The following is a 14,017-nucleotide window of genomic DNA, read 5'->3' on the forward strand; positions in this document are numbered from 1 at the left end:
AGGGAGGCTGAATCTGGCGTCTGGGGAAGGTGATTTGAAAAGGGCAAACACAGGTGTTCCCAAAATCAGCTTGTCCTGGGCAATGAGAATAGTTTCTGTGGGGAAGAAATGGAAACTAGAGACAATTCTGTTGTGACCTAGAAGGATGAGATTTGGGGACAAGCAGAGCTTAAGAGGAGACTCCCTCTCATAAAGTGGAAGATCGTCCACCCACTCACATGCCAGTGCTTTGGGTGACAGAGTTTGGGCAACCTGAGAAGCACTTCCCACTGTGCTCCAGCACAGCCTTACTCTGGGGACAACTTGACCCAGGGGCAAGAAAACAGGACTCTTTGTTTGGGCCCACCTGAGCAGGACCGACCAACCAACCAGCAGGAGTAGCTGGAAGAGACCAAAGCAGAAAGGGAGGGGGTGACCAACCTAGACTAGGCCAATCAGCCTGCTAGGGACCACCCTCTTCTGGGAGGTGCAGTCTCCCAGGGGCCCATCTGACCCACCTAGTCTTGGTGGGAGCTAAGCTAGGACGAACCAGGGCCTGGTCCTTGAGCAAATCAGAGAGCTCAGCAACAGGCCCACCTCCCTGTCTTTAGGGGTGTGAGTGGAGATAGGATCAAGATTTCTCAACCCATCCAGGGCCTGGCCCCATGAAATAATGTGCCTGGCAGCAGGTGGGAGGCTTTTCTGGGAACTTGAACCATACTGTTCTCTACTTTTAGAAAAGAGAGAAGCTGGGACCCTGCACCCCTCCCCTCCCCCACACTTAGCCAGGGCTCCCTCTACAGACTAGCTGTGAGCCACCCTTGTGACATCATGCGTTGACGAAAGAGAATGATGACTTAAGCAGCTGGTTGCCCCACTACCGAGACTCTAGAATTTTGTGGACAGTATTTACTGGGCGTCCCCGCTCTGACTGAAGGCATTTCTGACTCGAGAGTTCACTGATACGGTCTTGGGTAGAACGTGCTCCTGATCTAGACTAGCTCCATGGCTAGTCAGAGTACTGACCAGATAGATCAAGCCGAGCTGGCCCCATCAAGTAATGGAGAGTCAGCAACAGGGGTCCCATCTAATTCATCCAATTCATCAAATTTGGATTCAAGGGAGATTTTGGAGAACCACAGGGACCAAGCCGTGAGCCAAGATCCAGGCCCCCAAGAAGACCTACAACCACAGGATCCAAACCAAGGCACCGCCCACATGGAAGAAAACGATCTTCTTGGGCTCTCCTTCCCTAGAAAGCTTTGGATGTTAGCAGAGGACAGCGCCTTCACGTCTGTGCGCTGGAATGACGATGGAGACACCGTGATCATTGAAGGAGATCTTTTCCAGAGGGAGATTCTTAACCGGAGAGGTGCAGCGAGAATTTTTGAAACAGACAGCTTGAAGACTTTTATCCGCCAACTGAATCTCCACGGATTCAGCAAAATACGTCCAGACGACTCTTGACTCACTCTCCAGGGAACAAGAGAATGATGGTAAAGTAGAAAGTCCTTCCCTTTCCTATGTTCTCTGTCACTTTCGAATATCTTCCTAGTAGACCAAGATGAATGATACACTGAAAGGGTTTAATTTCTGGGGGTAACTTTCTTTCATGTGAGACATTATTTATGGAAAGATGAGAAAGTATAGATGTTCCTATGAAACTACAACCCCCTTAGAGATAATCTGCAGGTATGACTAAAGACTCTGAGAGGTCAGTTAATGTCAAGGAGATATATTAGCACCTTAACGTATGCATTTTGTATGTTTAGTGAACTCAGGCTCTAGGGCATAACGAAACTTGACAGCAATTTAAAAAGATCTTTTCTCCGTAGAAGAACAGGACCACTATGATTGGGTGGGGTGAATATTTGCTCCCAGAATGACTAACAGGATTGATTTCGTTTCAGATCTACAAAAACCCAAACTTTCAGAGAGACAAGCCTCTCCTCATTGAGAACATTCGGAGAAGAGGAGACCTGAGAATTATCGCCTGCCCAGGGACCAGTGCAACAACTCCCAAGAGAAAGAAGCAGGTAGCAGCTACGAGGCACTCCCCAAGAAGCCATCGCAATGAACCCACCAAAGAAGCCAACAAAAAGGCCCAGAAGGAAGCCCCAGATGCTCAGGGACCCAGTGGCAGCTGGTGGTTCACGTGTTCTGGTATCTGTTCTGTGACCTGTGCAGCCAGACGTACCATGGCAAACCATCACCCAAGTGAGCCAGGCAGCCCAAGTGGGGAGGGCCCGTCCAGGAATGATATGTTTGTGCCCCTGGCTACTGCCAGAAGGGACGGCACAGGGGAACCACCCGCCAGCCCCCCAGATTACTCAGATTACGATTTTGTGATGTCCTTGTACAACACCAGTTATTTCATCCTGCTGGCTGCCCTTTCAGTCATGTCTGCATACGAGGCCCCTGACGGGGATGAGGAGCAGGAAGGCTCCTCAGATTACAAATGTGTACTCTGCGAGCAGTGCAAGGACAATCCAGGTCCCTAAGCTCACAGGTCAGCGGTGACAGATAAACATCACCGTTTTATAACCAAGATGCAAAACTTCATGGGAGTAAATAAACAATCTAATGAGAATTGTGAGTCGGTGTTCTTCCTAACTTTTGATACTACACACACCTCATCAGATAAGCCTGAGGAGGTGGGAAATCCCGGCCCCAAACAGGTTTTGGTCCCTGTTGTCCTCCTTCACTTGAAGAAGCATGATTTTCACACACTCAGCCGAGGATCTGGCTAGGGAGTACTGAGGCAAGCCCTGGAAGACCTGGTTCCCTGAGCCTTGCCTGGTGGTCAGGAGACAGAACAGCCTGGCTCTTGACCTTGGGGGTATCGCCTTACACTATGCATGTATCTTGAAACAGGAGAGTCTTTCCTCACGGGTTCCCCTATGATACTAGGAAGTTTCTGATCAGGAGCTGGACGTCTCTGGCCCAAGAGCCAGGGGCCTTCCAAAGAGGTCCACCTAATAGCAGGGCCACCCCACTTGCCCAGGGATGTCCAACCACTGCAGTCTGACTCAGAAGAGACAGGTCATTCCAGTCAATGCCTGGGGGAAAGCCCGTCATCCTCACGGGTAACAACCACTAGAAACCTTGCTAAGAAATGGCCAAAAGAAAGAAAGAAAGAAAGATTTCCCACAAAATAAACAACACTACCTATCACTCATCCAAGAGAGCTGTATTTAGACAGGAAGGACATGAAGTAGCTGTGTGACATGTCTAACATGCACGCTCCGTGAGCCACGGGACACTTGACAACAGAGCAACAGTCATTCGCAAGGACACACAGCTGCTCTGTGTCCAAGTCTGATGTCCTCTTCACCAGGAATGAGGCCATCCAGGGCTGGTCACTCTCGAGCGATCATTCAGCACCCACTCCCAGCCTTCACACAACGTCCCCTGGATGTTTTTCAAACATTCTGAGTTCGACCAGAACAAAGAGAGGGGAGAACACTAACGAGTTCTCTTAAAACATATTTCTTCGTAGAATCCAGAAATCAGCTGGACCAAAATTAGTGGCAAGGCCAAGACATTTACTGGCAGCTTTCCCTTTTTCCTGAAGGTCAAAGTCCTTGAGACTGTTCCTGAGCCCAGAGAGACATCTTGCAAGCAAAGTCCCGCTTCCTCATCCCTGCATCCGAGTGGAGAAATCTGTTTACACGCACAGCACATGGTGGGTAGCACCCTCCACTGCGGTGCCAATCCATATTGAACCCGATTTACACGTCCGCGGTATGACGGCAAGTTGATAGGTCATGATTTAGCTGGTTTCTCAGTAACCTTCCTCCGAGGATCCCACGTTCATCAGACCTCCTGCCCCAAGGGGATCAGGTGCTCTGGGATGTCTACCTGGAAGATATCCCTTCCGCCTTTCCTGGCTATGGGCTCCAGTAACCACCTGGGGTTTGAAAGCACAGTCAGGAACTTCCGCTTCAGGTTGGTCAGTATAGCTTGACTTTCCAGTTCCACAACCTCATCAGGAGCTAAGTCCTCTGGGCACTGCAAAGTTTCCCCAATGTCAACGAGCCCTGTGCACAAAGAGAGAAGCACAGAGATGTCTTCTCTTCCATAAACCAAGGCCTGCCTGTGAGAGAACATGGGTTTCAAAGTTACAACCACTAGAGACTAAGACAATGTCACCCAATGGACACGGAGTGAGCTGGGTCTCTCGGAGTGAGCATTTCTGACGTGCCAAACTCTGTCAACAGGATTCCGGGTGAGGCCAAGGTTGAGACAATGAGGAGGAGAGGGGCTTGCCTCAATAACCCCACCAAAATAATGGGCAGGTCTTAGTCAGACTGCTGAGGGCAGCAGGTACAGATTACAAGGGCCCGGCCGCTGCAGGAACCTACAGGCCATTGGGTCCCCAAGCACTCCCCCAGGCGACAGGAGCTGATGTGGGACCTCAACCATTGAGGGGTTAGGGGACTTGCCCAGTATGCAGCGGGCACTGGGGGTGGGACACGCATGTGAGGCCAGGCAGGCAGCCTGAGTCTACAGGCCACCCCGACCCGCTCTGCGTGCTCTGCTGCCTCTCATGGTCTCTGCCACACACATGCACACGCAAGCACACAGACACATGGGCAAACACCACATGCAGATTCGGACCTGTCCCTGCCTCTCAGATCACACACGGGAACTGAGGCCTAGGATGGAGAAACAGTTCACCCCAGGTCGTGGAACCTCAGCCCACCCACCCCCAGGCCAGGGCCCCCTGCTGCCCCTCTGAACGTGTGGTGCTTAAAGAAACCACACAGCCCACACACCCAGCAGTTCAAAAGAAAAGAAGCCACAAAACTCCTGAGCAAGATCCTGGGGGCAGCCCTGCAAGGTGTCTGAGCAGTGCTCGGCACCGCGTCACTTGCCAGCTATCACTCCACGGCCATACTTTTCCTCTTCCCAGAGTAAGGCCTGAATCTGAGCGGGGGTCCGCCCCAGCCTCTCCACCAGCAGCTCCCTCCAGGCGGCATCTTCCCAGTCCCTGTGAGCAATGTGGATGGCGATGGTACAGTTGCGGTGGCTGCTCAGCAGGGGATGCCAACGCGTCTCCAGGGTCTTGACCCCATTTAAGACAAAACCTGCATAGGGCTGCCGGAAGGAGAGGCAGCTGAACTTCATCTCCCCAGGGCTCCTCGGGCCTCCGGTGGCCTGTGGAAACAACGAACAATGAATGTCAATAAACATCACGCACCAGCATTCAAGCTCACTGCTCCCTGGAGTTTATTTTGGTCATTTGTAAGCAATGCTGGATTTTAGTGGGGTTACATGGAGGAAAATAGGGGGTTTGCATGGAAGAGAGGTGGCAAGAGGGAAGGGGGTGGTCTCTGATGGGAATTCTGGGAGCTTTGAGTTAGGTGCACCCTGCTGGGGAAGACCCCATGCTGAAATTGAATAATATAGCCTCAAGGAGGGAACTATGCAGAGCTGCGATTTGGGTGGAGTTTCTCTTCAGTTTCCCATCAAGCTGCAAACGCTCTGAGATGTCAGGGAAACCAGAAATTTCCAGAGGAGAGAGTGGTAGGAACTGAGGTCAAAATCATACTAGAAATGAGTATGTTAGTAGACGTTGGAGAGACATCAAGTGCTCCTCCACATCTTGTCTTCCTCTCCTCCCTGGACTGACGGGGACACCCCACTACCAGTCCTCTTGTACTCAGGTGGGGTCCTGTGAGGACCCTTTGCCACCAATGGGAGCAGATGCATTGTTTGTCACAGCCGTTCTTATACAAGGCACCACAGGGGCCGTGGGTTAATTCTCAAGCCGTGACAACATGGGACACAGACTACGCTGTTTCCTCACCCAGGGACTTAAGGCGTGCACATTGGACCCTTAGAGGTGAGATGTCAGATTCTGGCCTTCGAGGCCCTGGGCAGGGTTGGAGGTGTTCGAAAGAGGAGCCGCCCCACAGGAAGCTGGCTGCAGGAATTCCTCCATGCCACCTGCACCCTTAGGCCCCTCTGCTACACCCCTCAGTCCCCTCAGGACTGTGATGCGTCTCTTGTAGGAGGCCAGCTGCCCAATGGCCCTGTAGGGATTGGGGGTGTCCTCCTCCTGGGGCTCAGCCCGGCACCCCCAGCACCCCTGCTGCCCACTCTGCCCACTCCCTCCCCAACCTGGCCTCCTAGGTCTGCACAGGGTGGGGCTTTGCCTTGCCTCTCTCCCCACTGAACAACTGCTCAGTCCCCAGTGCCGATGTTCTTGTGCATATATCTGTATTTGGAGGTCCCCAGATAAGAATCCCCTTTCAGGACAGTTGTCGTTCAGGGAGAGCTGGCACAACGTGATGTAGCCTTTGGTGACTCTCCTCACGGCTGGTAAATAATAATAATTGCCGTGTGAATGTGTGACAAATCGCTATGATGATGATTTATTTTCAAGCAGTTCCCTGTATAATGCCAAAGGTTTGATTAAACTGATGGCCTGGTCAGGGTGACTCTGAGGTTTTGCTTTCTGAGGCCAAGCCAGAGCGGGGAAGGAGAGTCTTCTCAGCCACCCACAGAACCAGCTAGGACCTTGGTGTCCCCAGCAGAGAGTTTGAGCAGACGAAAAGCTCCAGCAGATGGCAGGGGTGGTCAGCAGGAGGCTCCCCCAGGCCTCAGACACCCCCAGACTCAAAGGTGGATTTGGAAAGGAGCCAGGCAGGAGAGGGCTTTTGGGTCCCAGGAGGCAGGCTGTGAAGAGGGCCAGCTGTGCCAGGAGAGATGGAAGGAGGAGCACCCGCTAGATCCCATCTGAACCGCCCTGGGCTGGCCAAGGGAGGGGCGTGGTAGCAGATGTGGCCAGAGGTGAGCTGGAGCACAGGACCACATCATGAAATGGGACCAGGACCATCCTGACAAGTCCCAAGACCAGACCCCTGCGGGGCACTCCAAGATGGAAGCAGGGACACCGCATGCCCGTTCTTGGAGGGAACTGACTGGTGTGGGACTCCACTCACCCAGGGCAGCTATGGACCGCAGGGCTGCAGCAGTTGGGATGCCCCAGGCACCCCACAGGTTGCGTCACGGAGGCGTTTCCAGGGTGCAGCATCCTCTGCAGCAGCCTCTGTGGGGGTACACAACACCCAGGACCCCAGCCAGTCCTGAATAGGGCGGGGCAGAGCACACGGCAGCTCCCCTGCCCATAAGGAGGAAGGTTCTGACATTCTCCAGATGCCCTGAGCCTGCCCCCTGAGGGGCTGGTGTGAGGGGACTCAGCCATGGTCCCGCCTGTCTGAGAAGCCCCCATTCCCCAGCCACGGCTAAAGCCTGCTCAGAACTCCAGCCTCCTTGGCAAGGGGCTGACCTTCTCCCTGGCTCTCACCTGCCCTCCTCTGTGGCCAGTATTGCTGGCAGCTCACCCAGGGTCCTTCGTGAGCAAGTACGGGGTCCCAGGTCTCTGCCTTTTCTTGGCCCCTGAGCTGGGGCTGGGCATAGGGATAGGTCTGGGCTGGCAGCAGGATGCAGGGTGTGATGCCAAGGGCTATCCACGAGACAGCATCAAGGGGCAAAGCCACCTTTGCCCAGCACTCAGACGGAGGGCCTGTGCAAAGGGTCCTGCAGACACTTACCCCTGTGTGCACGCACGAGAGCCTCCGGCCCTGTGGACACTGTGCTTTGAACTCCTGCCCTGCTGTGTGCCTGGTGTCCAGCCTGCCCACGGGAGTGAGCCTGCAGGAGAACGCTGAGCCCCAAGCCAGCTGGGAGAGAATGAGAGTAGACTGGGTAGGTGACTGGGAGAGCAGGGCCCATGCCGGATCATAACAGCAGCCTTCAGAGCCCCGCACCTCCAACACGCACATCCAGGTGGAAACTTCTCCATCCCCACGCTGTCCATCCTAGACCCTACCTCTCCTCCAAGGCCCCCCGTCTGTCCCCATGTCAGGAGAGATGGTGACCCGATGAGGCTGGGAGAGGCCACGTAGAAGGGTCCAGCGTCAGGCTCTCCTTGGCACCACTGCTTGGCATCCCTGCGGCCCCTCAATTATGTGGCATGAGGCATCACGCGTGAGGTCACCACGGAGGATCGCTGGAAGCCCCTTGATTGTGGGGGAGACGGCTCAGGCCAGTGCAGGGACAGGGCTTTGCATCCGTACGAAGCTCAGCTTGAATAGGAGTTCTGCTGCTCCTAAGCCGAGACAATCATGTAAATGCTCTGTGCCTCAATTTCTTGATCTGTAGAATGGCATAGCACTAGTACAAGCTCAAGGCATTGGTGTGAGTTTATACATGATGTGACCTGTATGCAAGAGGCCCGGCACAAATTAGGTGGTCAGTAGACGCAGCTCTTGCCACTGTGTGTCTGAGATGTAGCTTCCCTCCAAGTTGTGAAGATTCTCAACCAGTATATGTCTTCTGATCCCTGTGTACATTGATTGAGGCAGCTTTTCTTTCCGGCTGAAAATCTGCTATTGAGGACTGTCCATCTGACATGTCAGAACCGTGCAAACATACTATAACTTGTTCTAGACCTGTGCGGGCTGGCAGCCAGGGCTCCTGGGCTGGGGCAGGGAGAAAACATTGGGCTGTGGGAGTTGGCCCTGGGGGAGGCATCAGGACCTCCTCCAGGCCCACTTCCTGCTCCGAACCCCAAACCCAAAGCTCTGTGAGGGATGGTCCTCCTGGTGGATGGATGCCCTGAATGCCGAAGTGAACCTCTTGCCTTGGGCCTGCCCTCTGGACTCCCAGCTGCACGGTTCCTTGTAGCCCTGGAGCCACCTTCCCAATTCTCTCTCACAGCACAGCATGGAATTGGAGGGTCTTCCCTGCATGTGCTCATTTTGAAACCATTCTGCTCACACAAGCTCTTTCAAGGTGTGAAACACATCGAGTTCCTAATTGACAACCCTCAACCTCCTCTTGCTATGATGTTTCCAATTACCTTTCCTGCATTTTCTCCTAGAAAGCAGCCAGAAGTGGGATGACATCCCCAAGGACAGGATTAAGTGCACATAATGTGCTGGAAGCTGCCTCCGATGCTCTGGGTAAGACTCTCAAAAGTTAGCCAGCCTGGCTCTGCCTTTTCCCAGCTTGAGCCCTAGCGATCTGCAGGCTTGTGATGTCACTTGAAAGACCTAAATAAAAAGCCTCAGCGTGTCAATGACCTCCGAGAATCTGGAAGGAAAATGTATGGAAGACTGGTGACACTGGGTGTCAGGTAGATGGGTATATGATACTATTCCTTACTGTTTGCATGTTTGAGACGTTCTGGAATACAAAGCTTTTATCATAAATATCATGTCATTACATTTGATATCCTATCTAACACGGACCATTAAAAAAATGGCCAAATGGATCCATAGAAAAAATGGAAAACCTATGTTGTACAATAGAAACTGAAACTGTATTTAAGCTCCAGCCACCTTCGAATGTTCCAGGACAGGGCGGTTTTGGAGGCCACTTCTACCAAATGGTCAGGAAGAACTCGTCGTCATTTAGGTCAACTCTTTCAAACCATAAAAAATAGGGGCAATTGTTCAACTCATTTTCCCAAGCTAGTTCTCCTTGATTTAAATACCAGAGGAGGACCCCACCGTGAAAAGAATGCTTAGGCCAAAATCACTCCCATTGCAGCAAATATCCTAAATAAATGAATAGCATATTCAACATAGCAGTGAATTCAATGGACAAACAGGCTGTGTCTAACGAATGAAAATATGATTTAAAAATTAGAAAATGCTTTCAACTGTAATTCCCTACATTAACAAATGAGTGGGGGAAAAAAGAGAAAATCCTTGATGGCATCAATGGGTACATAAAAATCCTTTTAAGGAAATTCACCAAGAGTTTATGGAAAAAAACTTTTAGTGGAACAAGTTTAGTAGGGAATTTCCCTTTCCTGAAAGCAACAGCAAACACGCTGATGTGTGAAATGCTAGAAGCATTCTTGTCAGAGACAAGTCACAGACATGTGGAATCACCTCTTCTTTTAGAGGCTGCACTGGAGCACAAAGCTAGAGCTATGGATATCCCAATACATGACAAGAATGAGTATTGAAAAGAAAGAGTTAATATTTGGTGGGACAAGATCATCACCTTCCTGGAAAATTGAGAGGAATGGGCACATGGAATATTCAAAGGAAAAACAGACTTCAGAAAAAGAGTGGATGGCAGATCACAACTATCACAATATCAAGAGCCTTGCCACACCAAAGCAAAAACTATTTAGAACGTGTAGTAACAGAAAACACTCCATTCACAACAGCCACAAAAATGAAAATTTAACTAAGAAGCTCTTGAAGAAAAATACACAAGATCTGAGGAATGCAACGATAAAAGTTTACTGATAGATTCAGGTAGAAGGAGTATAAAGGGAGCAGTATGCTCTATTCCTTGAGGGAGAACAGAATAGTGCAAAGATGGCAACTCAATTCTTAAAAGACTATAGCGGCGAAGATGATAAGCAAGCTCGGACGTCTGTCTTCCACTCCCAAAATCAACCCTGGAAAGCCAAAGAATGGAGAATGAAATTAAATACACACACAGACACAGACACAGACACACACACACACATACACACACACACAATAACTACACACCTGTTAGAATGGCCAGAATCTGGTACACTGACAGCACCAAATGCTGTCAAGGTTGTGGAGCAACAGGAATTCTCATTCATTGCTGATGGGAGACCAAAATGGTACAGCCACTTTGGAAGACAGTTTGTAAGTTACTTAGAAAACCAAACATACATATTCTTACTACATGATCCAGCAACGTATGGGTATTTACCCAAAAGAGGTGAAAAGGTATGTCCACACAAAAACCTGCACACAGGTATTTAGGGCAGCTTTGCTAACAATTGCCAATACTTGGAAGCAAGCAAAATGTCCTTCAGTAGGTGAATGGGTAAATAATCTGTGGTACATCCAGATAATGGAATATGATTCAGTGCAAAAAAGAAATGAGCTATCAAGCCATGAAAAGACATGGAAGAACCTTAAGGCCATAGTGCCAAGGGAATAAAGCCAATCTGAAAAGGCTCCCTACTGTATGATTCCAAATATACGAACATTCTGAAAAAGGCAAATGATGAAGATGAGCAAAAGAGGAGTGGTCACCAAGGGATGTGAGGGGAGGGAGCAATAGGCAGAGCACAGGGGATTTTTAGGGCAGTGAAACTCCTCTGGATGACACTCGAACAATTGATACATGTCATTATACATTTGTCCAAACCCATAGAACGTACAACACCAAGTGTGAACCTTAATGTAAACAATGGATATAGGGGGATACCATGTGTCAATGTAGGTTCATCGATTATAACAAATGTCCCCCGCTGGTGCGGTATGTTGATAATGGAGGAGGCTATGCATGTGTGGGGGCAGAGGGGAAGTGGGAAATCTCTGTACCTTCCTCCTTATTTTTCTGGGGACCTAAGAGGCTCTAAAAAAAAAAAATAAAGGCTTCAAAAATAACACACAATATGAACAATGAAATCTAAATAACAAACCAGGAGAAAGCCCTGGGGGAGACTCAAGACTGGTGAGCCCAAGACTTGTGTTTGGGGGGGCGGGGAGTGGGCAGCAGCACCCAAGTTGGGAGGGTAGTAGGCTGCATAGATGCAGATGATGGGAAGGAGGAAAGGTTTCAAACTTCTGCTCCTCCTTCACTGCACATATCTGAAGCAGGCCCTCAGACCACACATGCCAGTGGCCCTGGGGCAAAACCAGGCCAGCAGGAAAGATGGGTCGATTGAGGCATTTGACTCTGGCGTCTGTCCTAATAACAACCTGAAAACATCTTAATGGGTGAGGGCTGGCCTTACAAAGGATTCTTACTTTAATAGAATATAAAGAATAGACAAGAAACAGAATATTGAGTATCAGAGCTAATCACATAGAGAAAGAGAAGGTACTCTTTCATAAAATAAGTATACACACACATATATATAGTCTACATGTATCTATAAAGACTAATAGAAACGTACATGAATGTATACAGTTTATTTGTATATTCACGTGGTGTGGACACATATGTGTCTATACGCACATAGAAGCTACATATGTGTTATAGATACAGGACAGCTGCAGCGGGCAGAGACGTACAATGTATTTCTTACTAGGAAGGAAGATTAAAAAGTGAAAATCCCTGCACTTAACCAGGCAACACGAGGTCACCATAGACCCGGACGACCATCCAGGGAAGCCCCTGCAGCTGCTCAGCCTCTTCAGGACAAATGAAATCCAGAAAAGGAACGGTTCACGGTGTTGGGCCGGCTGGTGCAGAGAAGCCCCCACGGGAAGGGGGGCTTCTTCTCTGACCTCCCCCACAGCCCTGGGCACCGCAGCCCCCACCCAGCACCTCCCCTGGGACGGCAGCCCTTCTCGGCCAGGGTGGACGAGGACCCTCCCCAGGGAGGCCGGAGGGCACCCCCAGCCCCAGAGCACAGGGTCCCACACAACCCCCCTGCTGTGCGTTCCGGGGGGGGGGGGGGGACCCCTGCAGGGCTGTCAGCAGAGCTCCCCCCCCGCGTCCCCCTCCTCAGACAACCAGGGGAGTCAGAGCTGAGGGTGAGGGGTGCAGATTCAGGCGGGCAGAGGGCTAGAGGCCCAGGCCGGGCAGAGTGGGGTGAGGAGCAGAGGGTGGGGCCGAGGAAACATCCGGAACCCCTTCCACCCCTGCCATCAGCCCTGGGAGACCCCGGGCCATGGCGTCCGGATGTGACGTCCACTGGCTTCCGCCTCCAAGGTCTGAGGGAGCCGAGGGCCTCACGGTGGGAGGCCAGACCCTGGGCGGCAGAGGGAAGGAGCCCAGGCCCGGCCAGGCGTCCAGGTAGCCCCGGGAGGGAGGACTCCGGGCGCCACGGCGTCCACGTCTGCCCCTGCCATCTGCCCTGAGGGACCCCGGGGGACTGGGAGGGGGCAGGGTGGTCAGGCGGAGCCCCCCCGGCCCCCACCTCGTCCTCAGAGGAGCCTGCTGGGGAGTCCTGGGTCTGCGGGGAGCGGCCTCAGGGGGCAGAGGCCGGGGCCCAGGCCCTGCTGGGAGCTCAGGAGAGGAGCAGAGGGAGGGCCGAGGAGCCCCAGGCAATCCCTGTCGGCCCCTGCCGTCAGCCCTGGGCGTTCCCGTGCTTAGTGGCCTGAGGTGACCTCCACAGACTTCCCCCAGGGCTCTCCGGCCAGTGAGGGCCTCGGATCCACAGAGGGAGGATCCCAGGACCTGCCAGGGCTCAAGGGGAGGACCCTGAGGGAGGACAGAGGGGGCCCCACAGAAACGCGGCCCTGCCGGCAGCCCCGGGAGGCGCCAGGGCGCCATGAGCACAGGCCGCGTTTCCGACTTCCACATCCATGACTGAGAGAGACCGGGGACTTGGTCCAGGGAGCAGGGCCTGAGGGGGGCAGAGCGGACGGCCCAGGGCCTGCTGGAAGTCAAGGGGAGACGCTGAGGGAGGCCTGAGGGACTCTGGACCCCAGGACAGACAGGGATCCTGTGGCCCTGTGCTGGTCTGGGGAGGCCCCAGGGCAGGATGACCCGAGGAGGCGTTTGCTGCCTTCTGCCTCGGGGGTCTTAGGGAGGTGAGGAATGTGGCTTCAGGTCAGCAGAGGGTGGAGTCCCTAGACCCCCAGGGAGGACTGAGCAGACCCCCAGCCCAGACATAGGCGACCCCAACAGAAATGTGCCCCGTGGTCAGTCCCTGGAGGCCACGCAGCATGTCAGGAGAGTGGCCTGTCCACTTCCTCCTCGGGGTCTCAGCGGGATGGTGGCCTTGGCCTGCAGAACCCATCCTCAGGTTAGCAGAAGGGATGGTTCCAGGCCTGGCCAGGAGTAAGTATGAATACCTTGAGCACACTGAGGGGACTCCCTCCCCAGCCAGAGGAGGACCTCACTGAAATCGGCCCTGCCCCCCATCACCCCTGCAGACCCCAGGCAGGGGTGGCCGCGGGTGGTGCATCCTCACTCACCTGTGCCTCGGGCTCTCTGAGAGGTGAGGCCTTGTTCTGAGGGACGGTGTCAGGTGAGCAGAGGCAGCCACATCTGGTCAGCAGAGGAAGGAGTCCCAGGATCTTCCAGGACGCAAAACAAGACCCTTTGGGAGGAACAGAGGGCA

General features: G+C 52.7%; 1 protein-coding gene and 1 pseudogene across 1 annotated transcript; one reads left to right on the forward strand and one right to left on the reverse strand.

Moving 5' to 3' along the window:
• The first annotated feature begins 984 nt into the window (after positions 1-984).
• Positions 985-2,480, forward strand: LOC147911707 (heat shock transcription factor, X-linked member 3-like; annotated as a pseudogene).
• Positions 2,481-3,795: 1,315 nt separating this feature from the next.
• LOC147911708 (protein EOLA1-like) lies at positions 3,796-5,109 on the reverse strand. The gene is made up of 2 exons (XM_087426551.1): positions 4,857-5,109; positions 3,796-4,019 (listed from the first exon to the last, which is right to left on the reverse strand). Exons 1-2 carry the CDS (start codon positions 5,107-5,109, stop codon positions 3,796-3,798), a joined length of 477 nt encoding a protein of 158 aa, XP_087282677.1.
• Between the last annotated feature and the right edge of the window lie 8,908 nt (positions 5,110-14,017).

Source organism: Ceratotherium simum, chromosome X (genome assembly GCF_057802395.1).
Source record: "Ceratotherium simum simum isolate JZ-2026a chromosome X, ASM5780239v1, whole genome shotgun sequence".
In the NCBI taxonomy this organism is placed as follows: Eukaryota; Metazoa; Chordata; class Mammalia; order Perissodactyla; family Rhinocerotidae; genus Ceratotherium; species Ceratotherium simum.